General features: G+C 41.4%; 1 protein-coding gene across 1 annotated transcript; it reads right to left on the reverse strand.

Annotated features, from left to right (window-relative positions):
- Nucleotides 1-725: 725 nt before the first annotated feature.
- On the reverse strand, nucleotides 726-21,889 carry TMEM212 (transmembrane protein 212; the record flags this gene model as incomplete). The annotated part of the gene is made up of 4 exons (XM_079704805.1): nucleotides 726-808; nucleotides 12,096-12,419; nucleotides 13,629-13,688; nucleotides 21,731-21,889. The coding sequence occupies 4 exons, from the start codon at nucleotides 21,887-21,889 to the stop codon at nucleotides 797-799; spliced, it is 555 nt and encodes a 184-aa protein (XP_079560931.1). The 3' UTR covers nucleotides 726-796.
- Between the last annotated feature and the right edge of the window lie 305 nt (nucleotides 21,890-22,194).

Here is a 22,194-nt window from a genome sequence, read left to right on the forward strand (position 1 = left end):
TAAATGACATTATTAAGCTATTTCCTGGAATGTCAAGGGTTGAAATTGCCCTGTCAAGAACGACTCTGTTCTTTCAGGGTTTCAGAGAGCAAGGGCTCGGATTGCATTCTTGCTCTGTTATTATAAGTTTTTCCCTGGCAGGAAACCGCTGGATCTCAGAAAATTTGCATATATCCAACGAGAGTGATCCGCTGTATAGAGGTTTTCAAGATTCCATGACAACACTGTGGAAGAATCTCATATGGGGAAAGGGGATTTTTTTTTGCTTTCCCTAAGCCCCATTTTAAATAGTTTCCTTCCCACAAGCTGATGTGTCCACATTCAAAGAATTATAAGTAACCCAGCCTATTTTCCTGCCTTGGCGTCTGTCATTAGCCCAGTAATATCAACAGCCCCACAAAACTGAGAACAGGCTGTTTAAAGTAAAAGTGCCTTATTCCTTCCAGTCGGTAAATCGGACTTTTTCTGGGCGTGTGATGGTGAGCATTAACCATTTAGTTTCCCCAGGCAAGGGCATAGCAAAATGTCTACCCGTGTCTTTGTACATGCGAGACCAAGAAATAACCACATATATTCCTTGATATCTGATTAACAATTTATACAAGGGATTCCAGTTAACCTAAAGCACTTGGTATTGGTCTACTTCTCTTATGTATCCACTTGGGATCCTCAGAATTGTGCACATTTTGCTGAGAGCCTCTTGCAAAAGTTCCAGGAAGCAACTATTGGAATTCACTGGTTCAATGGTTAGTGCTGTGGTGGCTGGAACTCCAACCGTTGATAAAATGCCCAAGAGTCACCTTAAATCCTTTCGGAACAGAATAAGATATAAATAAGAAAGCAAAATGTAAGTAAATAAGTAACCATGGTGTCCAATTCTAGCTGGGAATGCTCCATTAATATTAAAATTAATTCAGACAGTATACTGATAAATTCGAAGTCCCTACTTGTGTAATCACCAGGCCCGGGAATACATATCTTATTGCTGTATTAAGTGACAGATAAACATGTGTTGATTGAAGAGCTGCACACTGGGAGGCACCTAAAGGGCTTCCATACACCAGCAATTGAGCTGTGTGTCCTTGAACACGTCACTTCGTCTCTCTGAATGTTATACTTTCCATTTGTAAAATGAAGGTATTAAATACTATTATGTCTAAGGTGTCATGTCTAAAATTTTCTGTACTTCTCCATTTTCAAAAGAAAGGGCTTGGGCTTCCCTGGTGGCGCAGTGGTTGAGAGTCCGCCTGATGATGCAGGGGACACGGGTTCGTGCCCCAGTCCGGGAGGATCCCACATGCCGCGGAGCGGCTGGGCCCGTGAGCCATAGCCGCTGAGCCTGTGCGTCCGGAGCCTGTGCTCCACAACGGGAGAGGCCACAGCAGTGCGAGGCCTGCGTACAGCAAAAAAAAAAAAAAAAAAAAAAAAAAAAAAAAAGGGCTTTATATAGACTCATATCAAAGCCATCTAATAAATGTGTTGAATGAACCAATATCACTAGACAGTAATTTTGAGCGCTAAGGGTGTGTTAGACTTTCTGCTGTGTGCTTGACCCATATAGTATCATTGAATTCTCTCAGCAAGTCTGGGAATTAGCTATGCCCATCAGCTCCATTTGATCAGAGAGGAAACGGAGGCTATTGCCTAAAATGACAGAGGGCCAGGATCTGAATCCAGGTATTTTTCATTCCAAAATTGCACCCACTTTCTGCTACACTACACCAGTGAGTCTGAATCCAGGTATTTTTCATTCCAAAGTTGCACCCACTTTGTGCTACGCTACACCAGTGCGTCTCAAACTTTAGTGTGCTACACAATACCAGTGCATCTCAAACTTTAGCCCTCACCTGGAGGAGGGCTTCCAAAAGCAGATTGGTGGACCCAACCCCAGAGTGTCTAGTTCTTACAAGTTCCCAGATGATGCTGATGCTTCTGACCTTGGAACCGCATTTGAGAACCACTGTACTGTGCTCTCAGGGGCTACAGATGCAGGACTGAGACACAGAGACACAGAGGTTATAAGAAGAAGGTCTCTAGCCAAGACAAGAAAGACATTTTACATTTAGAACCACTCAGCAGCTGACTGGAGTTGCCACTTAGGAATGGCTGAGCTGTCAGGGGCATATGAATCTTGGGACATTTGATGAAAAATTAGTCTAAAGTGCCTCTAATAAGATCTCTTCCAATTAATTAAGTAGTTTGTCTTAAGTGCCAAAGACAAGCTATAGAGAGGTCAGGAGGGAGGACCACAGTCCCCCTGCAGGAGAGCCTTCTCATTATCCCCACAATTCAGTTTTAATTGTGTTTTGAAGATTTAGAGTCACTTTGGTAATGGCAATGAAGAAAGGGTGTGAAAGCATTTCCTTAATTTGGGTAATATGAAATTACAGTTCAATGAAACATCACACAGGGAACAAGAGGAATTTAAAGAAAACATTCATTCACTTCCAATTTATATTTCAGATTTAAAAATTCTATGACAACAGTGACATAATTTCAATTTTTGTATCACAGCATGTAAATCAGAAAAAACAAGGTTAACCATCAAAAAGGGCTAAAGTGTACAACTACTTCAATTTTTTATTTTATAAGAACATAGAGGAAAAATGTTTAAAGATCAAAATTATTTCAGAAATATTTCAAAATAATGGTCACAAAGACGACAAATTTAAGAGGAATATTGCTTCAAACTTATTGTCCATTCTTTTGACCCTGGGAAGGAAAAAAATACAATAGTGTTTATTTCTACAATTTATCAAAGAAAATAGAGTGTCATTTCTGACATTTAATTTAGCCTTTTTTATGTCACAGGAGCCCGATGAAGAATGACTCAAGTAACAGCATCATGGTACCTCTTAAGGATTTAAGAGGAGTCACCAGAGAGAACAAAATTGGTGATATTGGTGGAGGGGGATGGCAGAGAGATATAAAAAAAGAAATATATGTGTAATAAAATATCTGGCATAAGCATGAAATGGTCCAGAAGAACCATTACTTTTGTAGACAGGGGCTGCCTAAAGAGTAGGGAGTCTCTCTGTTGACTATCTCTTTTGGTGGTTTGCTGTTTGTTTTGTCTGGTTTGGACTGGTTTGGGGTTTTTCAAAACTTACAGAAGCCTAAAGGGCACTTTCTGAAATCTTTGACTGAGTCAAGAATTTAATTTGATTAGCAGTGAGGGGAAGATAGCAAACATTTCTTGAGGCCTATCAAGTACCATGCTCAGTGTAAAGGCTCTTAATAGTAATTCTTTCATTTCATTTTGCAACATGTGAGGTAGGTGTTATCTCCATTTTACCAATAAGGACCTTAGGCTCAGAGAGGTTCAGTATTCATTTGCTCAAGGCTACTCAGATAGTACGTGACAGAAGAAGCAATTACCCCTCAAACTGTCTGATTTCAAAAGTACCATATCCGGTTCTCTCTGTTTCATAATGCTGAAAGCAATTCTTCATTAAACCACTGCTCCTTGGTATGGAAATTCAAATCTACTTTTTCTATGTATCCCTTTCTGGAGATTCTTTTTGGATTCCATGACCATAGTAAATTTCCCCATGACATGTGAATTGTCTTTAAATTTAAAATATTCCTGCTGTAGGTTTAGGTAAGATTTTAGCTATGGCTAGGAAGACATAAAAATGACATCTAGTATCGCAACCTGCTTCTCTTTTCCTCTTTTGATTCTCACACTCCCAGTCCCACCTTTCTTGCTCACCTTAGACAGTCCCTGTCCTCGAGGAACTCACGTGCTCAGAGAGGAGTTGAATACACATGATGTCATGCAAAGGAGCTTGGCTGTATCCTGAGAGTGAAGGGGAGTCGCAGAAGGATTTAAAGCAGGGGACCGATAAGCACAGATTTGAACCTGAGAGCTCCTTCTAGAGCCTGTGTGGAGGATACTTTTTAAGAAAGACAGACTGGAAGCAAAGCAGTCTGAGTGAGAGAATATGGGAGCCAAACCAGGGTTGTCACCATTGGTACAGAGAACGGAGGACACATTAGAGAAATACCTGAGAGGTACAGTTGTCAGGATACAGTGATGGACTCAGGTGTATGGAGTCAAGGATGACTCCAGGTCTCAGGCTCGTCCTGAGTATCATGAGTGTTGGCAACTGAGCTGCAGATACAGGAAGAGGAGCAGGTGTTGAGGACAAAGAGATGATGCACTCCACGATGAGCACCTGGAGTTTGATGTATCTGAGGGACACCAGAAGAGTGTCTAGAAAACAGTCAGATGTAGAGCTCATTAGAGCAGGAGAGGGGACTGGGCTACAGATGTGGATGTGTGAGGCACCAACCCAAAAGTGGTAAGTGAGGGTACCAGTCTTTAAGTGGTGAGCAGAGCAGAGGGCCTTTCGGAGGAGACTGAGGAGGAAAAGCCATGGAGAAGGAAGAGAACCAAAGAGAATGGTGCATGGAAGTCAAGGGAGATAATTTCATGAAGAAAGCAGTCAAGGAAGATGTGGATTGAAAAGAGACCACTGGGCTTGGCTATCTATAGGTCATTCGCGGCCAATCTTTGCCATGGGAGATTCAGTAGAAGAAAAGAAGAGATACATTGTTAAATTAGTTCAGCCGAGATTGAAACTGTCTTATAGCCCATGCCCTTCTGCACTAGGTTTATTATAAACTCAAAGCAAGGTATAATTGATTTTTGGTATGCAAACAACTTGATGGAGTGTCCAATGGCAAATTTGAGTACCTCATTGGCTAGAATCCCAGGTAGAAGTCCTCTGATTTCTTCTATTAAGTTCTTACAATAATTTTTTTTAATGATGAGATATAAAACTGAATATTTACCTTAAGTAACAAGAGTGGGACTCACACATTAAATCCAATCACTCTGTCTTGTCTCTCATGGTCCAGAACCCCTTAGCATCTTCCTGGACTCCTCCTTTGTCCCACATGCTACCTGTTATGAAGTCCATTGATTTTACTTCCTAAATATCTCTCAAATGTACCACCTCTTCTCACGCCCACTATCACTACCTAACTCAGGTCTTGTTATTCCTCATCTGGGCTCTTGATCCTCCTGGCCCAAGTCTCATTTCCCCTCAGTCCTTATAAGTCAATGGCATGCCAGAATGTGTTTTGCTCATTTTTCTGTACATTAGCATGATATCTGGCTCATAGTATATGCTCAATAAATGTTGAGGAGCAAGGATAAATAATGAATATTATATTTAGGGCTTTAGGTTCATAAGTCTTGATATGTGACAAGAGAGAAGTCATTTCTGGTGAACAGAAGATACTCCTCTTGTCCAATAGGTACTAATTACTGTCCAGAACCTAGTAATTCTATTGCTTTAACAAGGAGCTTTCTGTTTCATCCAGGACTCTAAGTTAATTATATGATATAAGAGAATAAATAAAATTTAAGAACAATCTTTTTGCAAATAAAATAGAGTCATAAGCTTCCTATTCAATTATATAATGCTGTTTTTTGTTTTGTTTTTTTTTAATTTTTTAAATTGAAGTGTAGGTGACTTACAATATTGTGTTAGTTTTAGGTGTACAGAAAAGTGATTCAGTTATATGTATATATATATATATATATATTTTTTTTTTTTTTTTTTTTTTTTTTTTTGCTTTACGCAGGCCTTTCACTGTTGTGGCCTCTTCCCGTTGCGGAGCACAGGCTCCGAACGCGCAGGCTCAGCGGCCATGGCTCACGGGCCTAGCCGCTCTGCGGCATGTGGAATCCTCCTGGACTAGGGCACGAACCCGTGTCCCCTGCATCAGCAGGCGGACTCTCAACCACTGCGCCACCAGGGAAGCCCTGTATATATATTTTTTCAGATTATTTTCCATTATAGGTTATTACAAGATATGCAATATTGTTCCCTGTGTTAGACAGTAAATCCTTGTTGCTTATCTATTTTATGTGTAGTAGTTTGTATCTATTAATCCCATACTCCTAATTACCCCTCCCTCACCTTTCCTCTTTGGTAACCATAAGTTTGTTTTCTATGTCTGTGAGTCTGTTTCTGCTTTGTATATAGATTCATTTGTATTATTGTTTAGATCCCACATAAAAGTGCTCTCATATTTGTCTTTCTTTTTCTGACTTAATAATCTCTAGGTCCATCCATGTTGCTGCAAATGGCAATATTTCATTCTTTTTTATGGCTGAGCAATATATAATACTAAGTTTTTAAAAAGACAATCAAGAAGGTATTTCTGGTTGGTTTGATATGACAGATTGAACATGGAGCAAAGAAAGGTGCTTTACTCAAGCGGTTACAGTGCGCTGTGGATTTGTGACAACTCTCAAGCCTCGCTCGAGTACCGTTGCTGGTGTCTATCACTTCTTGAGCTGGCATAGCAAGGCCATGTGGTGCACCCCAGTGACACATCAGTGTGGCTTAGGACAGCTAGAGAGCCACCCATTGCTGCTGACAGTCCTCCCTTCTGAATGGTAATCTTCTCAAATGAAATAAAGTTTTCTTTCAAAATCACAGACTGAGAAAGATCTGGCAAGGTCTTTGGAGGTCGGCTGCCAAGCCCTGCGGTCTCAGAGATGAGGAAGCTCAGGTGCACGACTACTGATGTGTGCAGGGTGCACTGCTGCCTCGTCCACTGTCCTCTCTGGCTCCTAGGCTCGGGTCTGAGAGCGAAAGTGTCGTCGTGTCATTCCTCACCCCCCACGGCTCCCATTGTGCTTCACCCTCATTATTTCCTCTATTTCTCTCCCTTTTTTCATCTGAGGGGTGAACTCAGGCATCCAATAGTAGCTGTCATGTATTCTCCTCTTTAATTAATAAAATTTAAAGTATCCAACCAACATTGCTACACTCCTAAATGGTTTTGTACTCACAGATTAGCACCATCACAGTCATTCTGAAATATTCACTAGTATAAATTCAGTTTTCTTTGTTGAAAACTGACTTTAAATGATTGTAGAGAATGGAGGCTTCTGATTTCTACTCAAGTTTCTGCCCTGTTATGAAACAAAAATTTCTTCTTTCTTTTAAATCTATTTCTAATTTTTAAAAACATGACATTTAAAACATTTAAAATTTGTTAAAAATTATATTCATAGTAAGAACATTTTAGATTAAGAGTAAGGGGCAAGGAAAAAAGTCTACTAGGATATTTTATATTAAAAGATAATGTCAGGGCTTCCCTGGTGGCGCAGTGCTTGAGAGTCCACCTGCCGATGCAGGGGACACGGGTTCGTGCCCCAGTCCAGGAAGATCCCACATGCCGCGGAGCGGCTGGGCCCGTTAGCCATGGACGCTGAGCCTGCGCGTCCAAAGCCTGTGCTCCACAATGGGAGAGGCCACAACAGTGAGAGGTCTGCGTACCGCAAAAAAAAAAAAAAAAAAAAGACGATAAGTCAAAACGAAAATATGTTGAAGCTCACAACAATTTATAAAGTAAAAATGGACAAAAAGCAGTTCTCTGGTAACTAACCCCTCCCCACCTACTGCTCCTTCTTTGACAAAATATCAAGCTTTTTTTTTAACACATTACAATGGACACTTTTCCTCTCTTAGTAACTTGCTATCACCCTTGGTATGGTCCCACTGATTTAACAGAATGAAAATATCCTGGAGAAAATAGCTTCCATTTCTAAAATATGAGTTAATTTTTGTCTGTGAGAAACATAAGAAAAATTGTCCATGAAAATCATGACTATGCCAAGTCACCTGGAGTACGTAAGACTGGAGATGCACGACCTAAGATGTGTGGTCCAGTAGCGAGGAGCCTGGTCTCTAGGCCCTTCAAGACCTGGGAGAGAACCCTGACCCTACATGGCCCCCTTGACATCCTCATCTGTGAAATGGGGTCAATGAGCTTTGGAGTGTTATCATGAATAAAGTAGGCAAATAGTAACTGTCCAATAAATAACACCTACAATTATTCTTCTATCACCCAGTTTTATGTCACCATTATTATTATTCCAGAGAAAATTATGAGATAGAAGGAATAGTAATGCCCTGAATTGCAATTATTTTTCTAGATTCTGATTTTTCGACTGACCACTTTGAGGTGACCACATAATAGAATTTGCGAGGAAGAAATACAGTGGATTCTTACAGTTGCACGGTACTGCTTGAGTTTTACTGGATCTACCCGAGGGGGTTATTTCCCAGAAGCACCAGAAACACCTTGCTATAGCCCAATGTGGGACCTCAGAACTTTAGGTTAAGAGTCATGGCAGAATTTCTTTCAAAACATATTTCTATTGCTAATAATGCAGAGTACTTCTGCTGAAAGATTTGGAACCAGTATATTGCTGTTAATTTGCCTTTTGTTTGTCCTCCACTGATAAATAATCTGTCCCCATGTTTTAAACTGCATTTAGAGGGTTTACCTACATCTTTTATGGCAAATATTTCTCAGTTCATTGAAAAAATAATAAAACCATTGTATCACATGAGAAGGAGAAAATATTTTCTTTCCCCCTTTCATTAAAAAAAAACCAACCCCAAACATAACAATGAATAATGAAAGGAAAACAAACGAAGCCATTCCATTCCATGGGGGAGGGGCAGAGTAGCTGCAGGGGACAGCTGCAACGCGTCTGGCGTCCCAATTCTTTCCTTTCTCATCACTTTATTACTTACTGGACCAAGAATGTAGACAATTTCAGCTACGGTTGTTATGCATTTTAGTTTTTCAACTTAATTCTGTGTGGTGCTCATTTGCCCTCTGCACTGAGTCCTAAGCCCACAGGGTCGCTTCAGTGTGTTGCATGGAACCACATAAACAGGGGTCTCTTAGTCCTCTCCCAGCTCCACCCCTTCCCACGAGGCCCTTGAAATTTGGAAGGACTCACTGTCTTAGTCAGCCTGGGCTGCTATAGCACACTACCATAGACTGGATGGCTTAAACAACAGACATTTCTCACAGTTCTGGAGGCTGGAAGTCCAAGATCAAGGTGTCAGAAGATTCAGTGTCTGGTGGGAGCCTACTTCCTCGTTTGTAAACGGTCCCCTTCTTGCTGTATACTATCACGGTGGAGAAAGAGCACACTGGTCTCTTCATTTTCTTATAAGGGCACTAACCCCATCACGGGGGCTCTGCCCTCATGACCTCATCCAAATCTAATTACCACCATCACAGTGGGGGTTAGTGCTTCAATGTAGATTTTGGGGGTGACACAAACATTCAGTCTGTAGCACTCACACCATGCTTTTGTGAGTGTTTGTCAAAATCATCAAACCCTTCATGCCTCTTTCAAGCATTAGACCTCTGGTTTTAGTTGGGCACCAGTTGACTGCATGCTCATACACCGTCACTGTGTTACCTTCAGTAAGATGCTATCAACTGTTTATGTCCCCTCCTAAATCCATATGTTGAAATCCCAATCCCCACTGTGATGGTATTTGGAAGTAAGTCATTTGGGAAGTAATTAAGTTTAGATGAGGCCATAGGTGTGGGGTCCCCATGATGAGATTAGTGTCTGTAAAATATAGGAGACAGAGAGATTGCTCCTCTCTCTAGGAGCAAGCCCAGGAAAGGCCTTGAGAGCACACAGTGAGCAGGCAGCCATCCACAAGCCAGGAAGATAGGCCTCACCAAAAACCAACCATGCTGGCACTTTGATCTTGGACTTCCAGTCTCTGGAAGTAAATAAATGTGTGTTGGTTGAGCCACCCAGTCTACGGCATTTTTTAATAGCAGCTTGAGCTGACTGGGACACAAGATGACTTCAATTCTACTGAACTGAAAAGGCACAGGAAGGAAGAAATAATGAATGTGGTGATTCCTAAAGGGGTGCTTGATTCATTTTTGAAAACATGTTTTTAAACTTGCAGAAACAAACCCTTACGAGGGAATATTTTTCATCATAATATTGACTGTTATGTATAGATCTGAAAAAATTGATTTTGTTTTACAGTACAACCACAATTTCCCCCAAATCCTCCTTCAAACCATCACTTTTTCTTTTTTACAAATTTTCATAGCTCTTGAGTTTCCTGTTATGTACTATATTTACATAAAAGAATTTTACTTTTCAGGCAGACATTTAAAAGTGGGCAGGTTTTAAAAGCATTTTCAGTGTTCTGTTTATATGAAAAAAGTGTGAATCAGCAGCATATCTCACAGTGTTTATTAATAGTTTTAAATAAAAATTTAAAAATATTACTTATCCCTTTCAGCACTGTAGGGAATCTAACAACATAACTACACAGAGGTTCATTAAAAGTAGAATCACTATGTAGAATTCTGTATCCCAGCAAACAATCCACCTTTCTTTCTAAGAAAGTTATGTGTTTTCTAGAATTTTGATAAACAATGCATTTATTTCACTGCTAGAAATTGTGCCTAATGTAGCTGAGATTTCTGCATGGTAACAAAGGTTTGTTCAGGCTTCATGAGCTCCTTTTGGTCTTGGGGCAACAGTGGTGTATTTATTAATACAGGACATCATATCCTATTATGTCAGCCACTCATCCTCACTAACGAAACGTGATCTGCCACCCCTATGGATTAAGTGGTGTCAAGTCATCCAAGAATGTTCACCAAAGACATGCTTATTAAATTTATCTAGAACTCTCACCCAAACTAGTGCTGCATTTTATGCAAATGGGAAAACTGAGATTCTGTCCAGAATTGATACTTAGTGCTAGGAAGAGAATTTTCATCAGGATCTCTTGGGGGCATGTGTTAAAAACGCATGTTCCCTGCCTCCAACCCCAGAATTTCTGACATAGTGGGAATGGCCCTGGAAGGGATGCAGAAATCTAGTTTCACAAAAACCCTGGGTGCTTCTGATGTCATTGATTCCCTTTGAGGAACGTGTTGTAGTTGCATTGGGTCCCATACGTAGCTCAGAAACTGTTCTGAGCAAGATGGGCAAAGGCAAAACCCTAAAGTCACAGAACTTTGCTCTGCTTTCAATTAATTTTCTCTCTCTCCAGGCACTTTAGGTGGTCTCACTGTTGGGTTTCCATGGTAAGGCACTGTTGGCTTACCAAGCTCGGCATATATTTTTTTCATTCTTTTCTCCCTACCCTCCACCCTACATTAAACCTCAATGTTGTGAGGGTCATGCTTAAAATGACAGCCAGATGTCTGATTAGCTATGCATGCTAAGGGGTTATGACTGTCAACTTTTTTTTTTTTTTACTGTCAACTTTTAATGTGTGGTTCTCCTACGCATATGTTCCTTAGTAAAGAGTCTAGAAAGTTAGGACACTTGCCACAAGGGAGAATTCTCAAAGACTAAACTTCTACATGCCCTGGCAGTACAGCGGGGGCGCTGATTTTGGTCTGCTTGCCTTGTTTCTCGGCAAGTTGCTTGTAAAATCAACTCCGTTCCTAAGAATGTACAGGATTTCCTTTGCAGATTTATGAAGAAGTTGAAGAGGACAAGACTGACCACAAAAAGCATTGAGAGTGCCAAATTCTTGTCTTCCAGCTTTACTGGTTGGTGCTGATAGGATGAAACTGGAAAAAAATTGGCCAACATAACCCAGATTCACTTGACCCTGATATAATCCTAACTTGAATCATAAAGCCAGTATAAGAGTTTGCAGTGAGAAATACCTCTTTTCAGAGGGAGGTTGTTCAACCCACAGAGGAGGGACCCAGTATCAGCTGCAGGAATTTGGAATCAGAAATCACTTGTGCTGTTCTCCCAGTGACCCCGCTCTAACCCTCCTGGAGGCCAGAGCCTTGCATCTTAATGGTCTGGCAGAGAAGCAGAGGATGCAAGGAGGGGGATGAGGGAGCCCAGGACAAATCTGGCCTGAGGAAGAGAAGTAGCTCTGCTTTTTGAATCTGGTCCTACTAGTCATTAAGCTGTGTGACCTTGGGCATGTTATACAAACTCTTTAGCCTCTGTTTACTATCTGTGAAATGGGAAGTACACCGACACATACTAAATATTCAGTTCATAATTCTATTATTAGCATATTAAAATTATTATCAGCCCTTTTGGAAAAAGTTAGAAAGCTAAATCTGATGTTGATGTATTATATATCAGCCTCGTAGCTGGAGTAGAAGTAGAAAGAGTGGGAGAATTTTGGTTATACAAGATACAGGGGTTAAAAAGAGAGACAGATTAAGCATTAATATACCAAACTTTCCATTTTAGCATTTAGGATGGAACAGGAACTGGCTCCCCCTTTCTGGTAACTTACATGTATATGTCCATTCCGGATAAGTCTTGCAGAAAGTGTGATGAACGCTGTCAGGGACACACAGAGCATGGCAAAGCTCAGGCACAGGTCTAAGGCTTGAAGTGTCAGGTGGTACTCTTCATAGTGTGGTGGGTCTACACACACTGATGGGAATTTTGCATATGGAAAAGGAAAGGCAACTGCATAACCAAGGTAATTGGTCCCTGCAATCCCCCAAAACGAGTAGAAGCAATACGGGCCAAGGAGAGCAGATGCCAAGGCTACAGTAAAATGAAGTGGACATCCCAGGATGCTCAGAATCACAAAGGTGAAACTAGCTTCCCACTGAAAATAAAGCAGAAACAAATTGTTACTTTGGGAACTAGATTTTTCAGAAGCTTCTTAGCAATACGTGGAAAGAAAGAGATGCTGGCTATTAATCTTTCCTACTGGGAAATGAAGGAGACATGGGTTACAACCGTCTCTTTAGGCCCTTTTGCCTTCCCCTTGAACCTTCACTATGGGAGAATAACGTACCAACCCACTGGAGCAAAAATGAAATCAACTCCACTCAACACATTTATTTACTTACCTCCTATCATGTGTTGAGAACCAGTCTGGGTGGGAAAACAAAGATGAGTGAACAGAATCCCTGCCTTACCCTAGGACCTTGTTATTCAGAGTGTGGTCTATGGTCCAGGAGCACTAAATATCCCCTGGGAACTTATTAGAGATGTAGAATCTCAGGCCTCACTCAGATCTACTGAATCAAAACCTGCATTTTAACCAGATCCCCAGGTGATTCACACATATATTAAAGTTTGAGAAGCCCTGCTGTAGCCATGGGAAGAGGAGCTATAATCAAATCAAGGTAGTCTTTCTGTATTTTGGGATTTACTTGGCTCTATACTGTTGAAATGCAAGATATCACAGACTTTTCATCCTTTTTTTTTTTTTTTTTTTTTGCGGTACCCGGGCCTCTCACTGTTGTGGCCTCTCCCATTGTGGAGCACAGGCTCCGGATGTGCAGGCCCAACGGCCATGGCTCACGGGCCCAGCCGCTCCGCGGCATGTGGGATCTTCCCGGACCGGGGCATGAACCCGCGTCCCCTGCATCGGCAGGCGGACTCTCAACCACTGCACCACCAGGAAAGCCCCTTTTCATCCTTTTTTAGGGGAAGAGGTAACAGGGAGATTGGAAGGAGATACCAAATTGAGGAATTGAGACTTGAAAATACATTATTAAAAACAGAGGATCCTCTAGATCCACTTTTTCAGAATGAAATTCAGGAAGACTAACACTGATTCTGCCCTCCCCAAACTACACTACTTAGATACAATAATCACAGGAACTGGTAGAAAATGTTTGGAGCAGGTATCAGATAAAAATTATGCATTTAAAACATCGTTTATGACTGAAATCCATCATAGTAAGGCATCAATTAGATAGGATTCAATTATAATCAGAAATCATTCTCTGTGTTCCATCCTGAACTAGTAGAGATCTGACCTTCAAACTTTCTCTGCCAACCTACTCGATGTCTATACATTTACCAGGTGTCTCTGGGTCCACTCTTTGTGAGCCAACAGTAGGAGTATACCAGTCATGATGGCCTGTGAAAGGCAAATGGAAAAACAACATCCCGTGAGAGAAGGTACCTCTGGAAAGAGTTCAGTTTGCTTCACGGTTTGACAACTTTATCATAAACCAGAAGGAATAGCAAATGGCTAAATGGATTTATGACTCTGATCACCTCCGCATCCGTGATGACAATGAGGAAAAGAAGCCATCAGTGTCACAGAGACATGATTCACACAAGCTCATTTTTTTGATTTTCTATGTTGCCGTTGCCATCACAATTATAACCTTTACTACTGTAAGATGTCACTGCAATGAAAGCTTGGCTTTAAAACCCCTGCCGTATGTTTTATTTTGATTAATTGTCTATTGTTCATCTTTTTCCAAATTGCTAAATTTACAAATGGGAGGAACTGAAAAGGAAACGTGTCACAGAACCGCACCCACCCCCAAACCCTCCCGGCAGCGGTATATCTTTTTACTCTTTGCTTTCTTTTGAGATCCTGCGGCCCCAGCCTGCTGGTGATCCCTGTCTCTCAAATAACAAAGATTCTCATTAGAATGAATGCACAATGGGGCATTTATTGTTCTGGGGGCAATGGTGCCCAGCTTTTCAAAAGAGAGTTCTTCATAGTCTCCGTTGAAGAAAAAGCCCCCAAATGCAGAATGAAAATAGTTCCACAAAGGAGGGAATGGTGTCACCAGAACTGAGCAATAGATAATGAAAAAAAAATTCTGTGCTCATCTTCGCTTTGGCACCGGGTCTGATGTAGACCTTTGTAATCAGAGTCTGGAAATTGCTTATCCCCAACCCATAAATCATTTGTTCCTGGTCAAGGAATGTTTTGAGGTTGGGAGAGAAAAGCAGGAAGAGATGTGCCTGAAATAAGATATAGAATGAGGACAGGTTCAAAAAGAGTGACAATTTAGGGTTTTGACAGAGAAATAAACATGACTGTATGTATAGTATCAACAGGGGAAAAAAATCGGAGCTTTTACCAATATGGTTTTGTGGGATGTTGCTTTTTGTAGCTCCAGGTCTGGCATATTTATTGTTTTGAGACCTAGCTTTTCATTTTCCTGGCATATTCTATTTTGAATATTGGATTTAGAGAATCTGAGAGGGAGGGGATAAAAGCACGCACATGTACACTCACACAAAACTTCTCATGTAGCTAAGCCTGACATTCCAGACTTTGGCATCACCATACCATAAAACTCCCATGGATAAAAACAGAACCATCTGCAATCAAAAGAGGTTGGCTTGATTCTGCAAGAGGAAAGTTTCCGAGGGACCCTATGGAGGTTGAGCCAGCATAAACAGTACAACAAAACAGGAGAATTATTAACAGCAACTGTAGCACTGATGCTAAGCCTGGGGCTAGTCTCTGCTTTCAGATGCAAAGCACTCAATTGACACGTCAGTCCTCTGTGTGAGAGAAACACTAAAGCAAATGAGATAAAAAGCAAAGGAGATGTCTCTGCTGGTTGAAGTCCAAGTAGATAGCTGACATTATCAGATGCTTAGAGTCCAGGTTGCCTTAACTACTTTGGCACAAACTGTTTCTTTCCTTTCAAAAGTTGAAAAATCCTGCAGAATTGCAATTGCCTGCTATTTCTGCTGTAGCTGCCAGCTTCAATTTTGCTTTGTTTACACAAAACTTTGAAAAAGATCTTTCATGGGGGAAGCTGGTGTATGCATGCCATTCAGTAACTTGTTAAATCCACCCTGAGGACTGTGGCTCAGGACCCAAGCACACCCATCTTTCCTGGTGCCCGGCCGTGCCTGGGAGATGGAGTGCGGGTATTCCCCCAAGAGTCACAGGCTTTCCTTTTTCTTCTTTTCATTTTAAAAAAAATTTTATTTTTAGACAGGGAAGGGGAATAGAATAAAAAAGGAAGAGATTTGGGACTTGTCTGGTGGTCCAGTGGTTAAGGCTGTGCGCTTCCAGTGCAGGGGGCATGGGTTTGATCCCTGGTCGGGGAACTAAGGTCCCACATGCTGTGCCACGCAGCCAAAAATTTTTTTAAAAAAGGAAGAGATCTGAGGGAAGAGAAGTCAAGTGGGAAAAGGAACTGTGGGAGGGTCTGAGAGGTGAAGAGTTGGGTAGAGAGGGGCGGTCAGGCTGTGAGGAAGGGCGGAAAGGAGGCCATGCCTGGGGAGGGTGGGAGTGCAGCTGGAGGCCCAGCCCTGCACTCTCCACCCTCAGCTCTTCTTGACAGGCTGTGGACTTGCTCTGTGGGGACAGTTCCAAGGACATTACTTGGGTTTTGCAAAAGTTGCTTGCTAACATTCTGCATGCTAACTGTGACCCCTCCCACTAAATCTTTAAATGGCCCCAGTAAGGATGCAGTTCCCAGAAACAGATGAATTGAAGGAAGCAGAGAGCTTCACAACAGAAATAGAAACTTTTAGAGGAATCATTATAACATGGGCTAATTTATTCACTTACGGACATCTATTTTGGGTCTACTGGGAACAAGGGATGTGATAGGCACTATGCCGATGGAATAATGATAATAACGTTTAACATTTATTGAGCACTTATTCTACGCCAGGCACTCTACCAAATGCTTTCCATGTGTTAATTCATTTAATCTTCATAATGAATGACCCTAGGATGTAGATCGTCTCCTATTTTTAAAATGAGGCACAGAGGGCTTCCCTGGTGGCGCAGTGGTTGAGAGTCTGCCTGCTGATGCAGGGGACACGGGTTCGTGCCCCGGTCTGGGAAGATCCCACATGCCGCGGAGCAGCTGGGCTCGTGAGCCATGGCTGCTAAGCCTGCGCGTCCGGAGCCTGTGCTCCGCAACGGGAGAGGCCACAACAGTGAGAGGCCCGCGTACCGAAAAAAAAAAAAAAAAAAAAAAAAGTGAGGCACAGAGAAGCTGAATAAGATAAGCAAGCTCACCAAGCAATAATTATACAAATAATGGCTCCAACTCTCAACGGAATCTGTAGTCCAGGTGTGAAAGGAATGAAGGCACTGTGGGGGAAATATGACTCAAAGCAGGTTTGAAGGATGGATGTGACGTCAGTGAGAGATGCAGAGGGAAGGGCAGTCCAGGCCGCCAGGGTAGCAGCCGGTGGGAGGGTTGGTTCCTGGCAGAGAGGAGTAGGAAATCATGCTTGAAAGCCACGTGAGGTCAGGGTGTGGAGGGCCTCAAAATCCAGGCTAATATATCTGAACTTGGTTTGGACAATGAAGCAAAACTAAAGATTTTTGAAGACGGGGCTAGACCAGCACAGCAGAGGTTTAGAAAGATGGGCCTGTTATTGCATGATTGCTGCATTGGCCTAGAGGTCTCTGTAGGACCTTGGTCTTCAAGCTTTTTTTTTTTTTAACCTTTACCCATAGTAAGAAATATATTTTGTAACATGGCCAAGTTACAAATATTTTTACATCTAACCAAAATAACAATAACTTTATTATGTGTGATACACTGTAGAATTCTCTATTATATTCCATTCCATTCTATCCCATCCTATTCTGTTCTATTCATATTCTATATGTTCAAATGCTAGCTGCCCAACAGGTTGATTTTATAACCCATTAATGTATAGATTCCCACAGGTTGGTTCTAAAAGTTTCAAGGCATAAAACCTGAGTGGGGCAGGAAGTGGTAAGGAGGTGGGCAGGGGTTGCATAGTGAGAACGAAGAAGAAAAAATGCATAGGGATCTGCCTCGTAGGAAAAATAAAAGTTGGCAATGGATTGGATGTGGTGGGGTGGGAGTGGGGCTGAAATGGGCTGGTTTGGGGCATTGCTGCCCCAAGCACTGTCCTAAGGACCTGTAGCATCTCCTCCCTTGGGAACCTGTCAGACATGCAGAATCTCAGTTTCACCCTAGACTCACTGAATCAGAGCCTGCATTTTAAGATCCCCAGGTGATTTACATGCACATTTCAGTTTGAGAAACACTAGTTTAGAGGAAAGAATTGAGTCAAAAGTCACTCCAGGGTTTGAAATTGTGTTCAAAGACTAGGAAGTCAGGAGAAGGCATAATTGCTTTTGGTGGTAAGATGATTACATTTTTGGACCAGTTATGCTTCAAGAAGCTTAGGATATCTAAGTGGAAAATGGACCATCAGCTGATTGGAAATCACAGGACTGTTAATGCTCTAAGAGACTTGAGCATTGGTGCAATCAAGTCCTTCTCTAATGAACAAGGAAACTGGAGCCTGCATGGGTGAGTCCAGCCCTACCTTTCTCCGAAGTTCCTGTCTCCAAGCAGGGGTCTGGGTGCAGTGCTGCTGCTCACTGTTGGCCAAGTCCCTGGACCCTACAGACTTTAGGTCCTGTTTTTTTTGTTTTGTTTTTGTTTTTGCTTTTGTTTTTTGTGGTATGCGGGCCTCTCACTGTTGTGGCCTCTCCCATTGCGGAGCACAGGCTCCGGACGCGCAGGCTCAGCGGCCATGGCTCACGGGCCCAGCCGCTCCACGGCATGTGGGATTTTCCCGGACCGGGGTACGAACCCGTGTCCCCTGCATCGGCAGGACGACTCTCAACCACTGTGCCACCAGAGAAGCCCTAGGTCCTGTTTTTAAACTCAGTGCACTTCAGTCTGTTCATCAGAACTTGATCTACAGGCCAGGTTTTCCAGGATTAAAGTAGAGCTCAGTCCTTAAGGCTCAATGATCTCCTTGCTACATACTTTCTAGCAGCTGATGACTTTCAATAACCTGGTTCAGAAATCCTAGGAAAACAGCTTATCATGTGGCTGTAAGAATTGAGCTAGGAGAGTCTGAGGAGGAATATTTGTGAAGAATTTAGAAAAAGCTTTGAAAGAAAGGCACCGAACAAACACAAAGTATGGGTCACTTCTAAAATCTATCTCTTCCAATCTCAAAAGAGATATGGAGTCATTTTCAAAAGGAAATATGTTTGAAATGTACATATTATCTTTCTACCAGAGGAAGATACACTTTGCAGGTAAGTTGAGAAGTGATTGGCAGGGAAGGTTGTGGGATGAGTCAGAGACCTTTGAAGTTGACCCTAATCAGACAGAGCTGTGGTTCACTACCAAACTCACTAGGAAAAAAATCATGTTGTTCCAAATTTAGACATTATTGAAAGAGGGAGCATTCTTATTGCTTTCCTTCTGGTAAGGATTTTTTCCTGCTTTAGTGTAAATACCAGCTTGACCTTTATTCTTTGCCACCTAATTAGAGCTCAACTGTATAAAGAATTCTGTACTGTCAGAATGGACAGCATGGCATTCACCACTCATTCGACAATATGTATCAAGCAATATTTAGCACGAATACCTAGCATGTCACTTACTCCCTTTCAAGTGCTGGAGATATAGCAATGAACAAAATAGAAAAAAAAATCCTGCCTTTGTACAATCTACATGTGGGGGGAAAGGACAAACAAACAGACAATAAGTCAGTCAATTATGTTGTATATTAGATGGTGTTATGGGGGGAAAAGTAGAGTAGGGGATGAGAGATTGAGAATGCCATTTGCGTGGGAGGTCTGCAATTTTAAATAGAGTAATGAGGGAAGGCATCAGTGAGAAAGTGACATTTGACCCAAGAATTGAAGAAAGTTAGAGAACAAGCTGTATGTGAGAAAAGGCTTCCGGCAGAGAACTGGCAGTGCAAAGGCCCTGAGACAGAAACATACCTTGCCATGTTTGAAAACAAGCAGCCAGTGTGATGGGAAAGAAAAGTGGTTGGAGATGAGGTCAGGATGTAACATGATAGGGAACTCAGCAGGTTGTCAGGGAACAGAATGGGAGAGTGAGGCAGGTGGCGAGGGATTAGGAACAAAGGGTTTGGACAGAGAGTAGGGCATAAATGAAAGGCATCGTATTAACTAGCATTTGTGTAGGGCTTTAAAATTGGCAAAGCTCTTTATTATGCAGTCTCTGAGCAAATTGTGTTCATTCTCTTTGAGCCTCTTATGGTTAGACAGTTTCACATGGGCTCTCTTTACCTGTGAAATTCCCCATTCTACAGGTAAAGGCAATGAGGAACTGGTTGAATGAGGGCCCTGCTCTAGACTACATACCAAGAATGTTAAAGTCAGGATTTGAACAGAGGCCCACCTCTCCAAATCCTAACTCTCTGACTCTACTTCCCCATGCTGTCACTCTAAAAAAATCAAAAAGCCACCAATTAGTTATGTGCTAGAGATTTGTCATGTCATCTCTCTGAGTCTGATTGGTCAAGCAGATGTTTGGTGTAGAATATATTCAGTTATCTGTGAACCTAATCAAATCACCAATATCTGTTGACTATATTATGATAGATCCTGCAGGGATAGGCAAAGAATTATAAGAAAGGGACACAGGATTGAGCTATAACCATGGTTTTGTTAAAGTTTGGGCCAGTTGTAAAGTCAGAATTTTTACAAAGTTAACTAGAATAGAAAATATCAGAATTCACTTCACATAGAAGGTTAAGTATTGTTTTGTGAAACATGTTATATAAATCTAGTTATATGTATATTTCAGTATCTCTCTTTTTACCTTGAGAGAAATATATAGATGTATTTATGTACATTCCAGGTCCTGATGTAAAATATTTTTCTTACTCTGGGTCACTAACAAAAAGGTTTGGTAGACATTTACATAAATGTCATCACTGCATTCTAGTAGATGTTTAATAAACATTTCCTTGAATGTGTGGTTTGGGGTAGTTGTTGGGGGAAAGAGGAAAAGTTCAAGACTTGGGTGGTGGGGCTTCCCTGGTGGCGCAGTGGTTGAGAGTCTGTCTGCCGATGCAGGGGACACGGGTTTGTGCCCCGGTCTGGGAAGATCCCACATGCCGTGGAGCGGCTGGGCCCATGAGCCATGGCTGCTGAGCCTGCGCGTCCGGAGCCTGTGCTTCGCAACGGGAGAGGCCACAACAATGAGAGGCCCACATACCGCAAAAAAAAAAAAAAAAAAAAAAAGACTTGGGTGGTGGTGTAAAAGAATACATAAATTAAAAAAAGAAAAATACCATCAAATCGTTTCCATGTTCAGTTCCACGCTCCCACCATCCCACTTTCCTCCATCTGCACACCATCATTAAGCCCCACTAGACCAAATTCCTTTAATATCGAGATCTTATTTTATTCTCCATTGTAACTCAAGCATGTAGTAGGCTACCAATACATATTTATTTATTAAGTAAATTAAAATTATATTTCCTAGGGTCTTGCTTTTAGATGATATCTCTGTTAAGTTTGATTTTTTAAAAAACGTAAAATATTGCCCCTCCTGAGAGTGGCTACATTTTAAGAGAAAACTCCATACAATCAAAAAGCTTCAAAATCAAATTGTCTAGTCTCCAATAGTGAATGTCAGGCATCCCAGGAAACAACGAGAGAAGGATTTGTTGGATGTTTGGGCCTTTGTAACCCCTCTTCAATCATGCCTCCATGGCAGCCACCTACACCCAAGACCACATGTGTTGGTTTCTTTGACCCAGGGAGCTGAGGTACCAGTGTCATCATTCACCTGTGGTGACCATTCAATGGGGACACATTGAGCAGTTACTTAGTACCCACGTGTATTTGACACATGCAAATTTGGCAACATGTGAAGTTAGTAAAGCCCATCACTCAACTTCTTCAATTATTTTCAGTTTGAGCAATTGTGTTCAAAGAAAAAGATGGGAGAACTAAGATTTGGGGCTTGTAAACCTTTCGGTCACATAAACACACCTTGGTGTTTCTAATAAAAGCATTAGTCTGAAAATTATTTTACTTTGTTCTTCATTTAAAAATTATTTTTCATGGTTCATATTTTTTTCTACATTCAAATTTTAAAAGATAGATTCCAATTTATCAGAATGTCCAGGTAAAGAAGATTAAAATAAAATAATTTTTGAAGAATTTCTCGAACAGCATTTTCACTATAGTGTACCTGATATGTTGTAGATATGATTAAATGATATTAAGAAAACCTTATATTTAAAAGATAACTAATAGAAATCAATGTTCTAAGGTAAAATCTGATTTTCTGTAGAATTATGATGTCTTCATATTGTTGGAAAACTTTAAAGGGACATGTTATTCTGGTCCCTCCTTCCCTCCCTCTTTCCTTTATTCTCTCAACATATGTAATAAAAATATTTTCTTACCAAAGCTCCATTCCAGATGGGACAAGCAATCCAGACACTCCATCCTGTGAACCAAAGCTTGTAGGAAAAGACTGGGAAGAAAGCAATAACTCCAGAGAATACACTGAGAGCCCCCAGAGAAATGAGAAGCCAGCCAGCAGTCTTGTATAAGCCTTGCATTTTCCTCTGTGACTTGGGTCCTACGTCTCAAAGATGTTTTGTTACCAAAACATGAGAGTATGTCAAGCCTCAATAAACAGAAGTTTCTTAGAGACAGTAGCCATGACACATGTGGACTGTTGATCTACTTGGAAACAAGATTATATTTGTTTTCAGTGAAATAATAATAAAATGTAGTGATATAATTCTTGACATAAATCTGACACAATGAATTCTAATACTAGTTTTTCTCAGAGAGAGAAATCATTCCTCGTGTTGGGCTACCGCCTTCATTCCCTTCATTCTGCTCTGTCTTGGGGAGTGAC

Source organism: Hyperoodon ampullatus (assembly GCF_949752795.1).
Source record: "Hyperoodon ampullatus genome assembly, chromosome: 5".
Classification (NCBI taxonomy): domain Eukaryota; kingdom Metazoa; phylum Chordata; class Mammalia; order Artiodactyla; family Ziphiidae; genus Hyperoodon; species Hyperoodon ampullatus.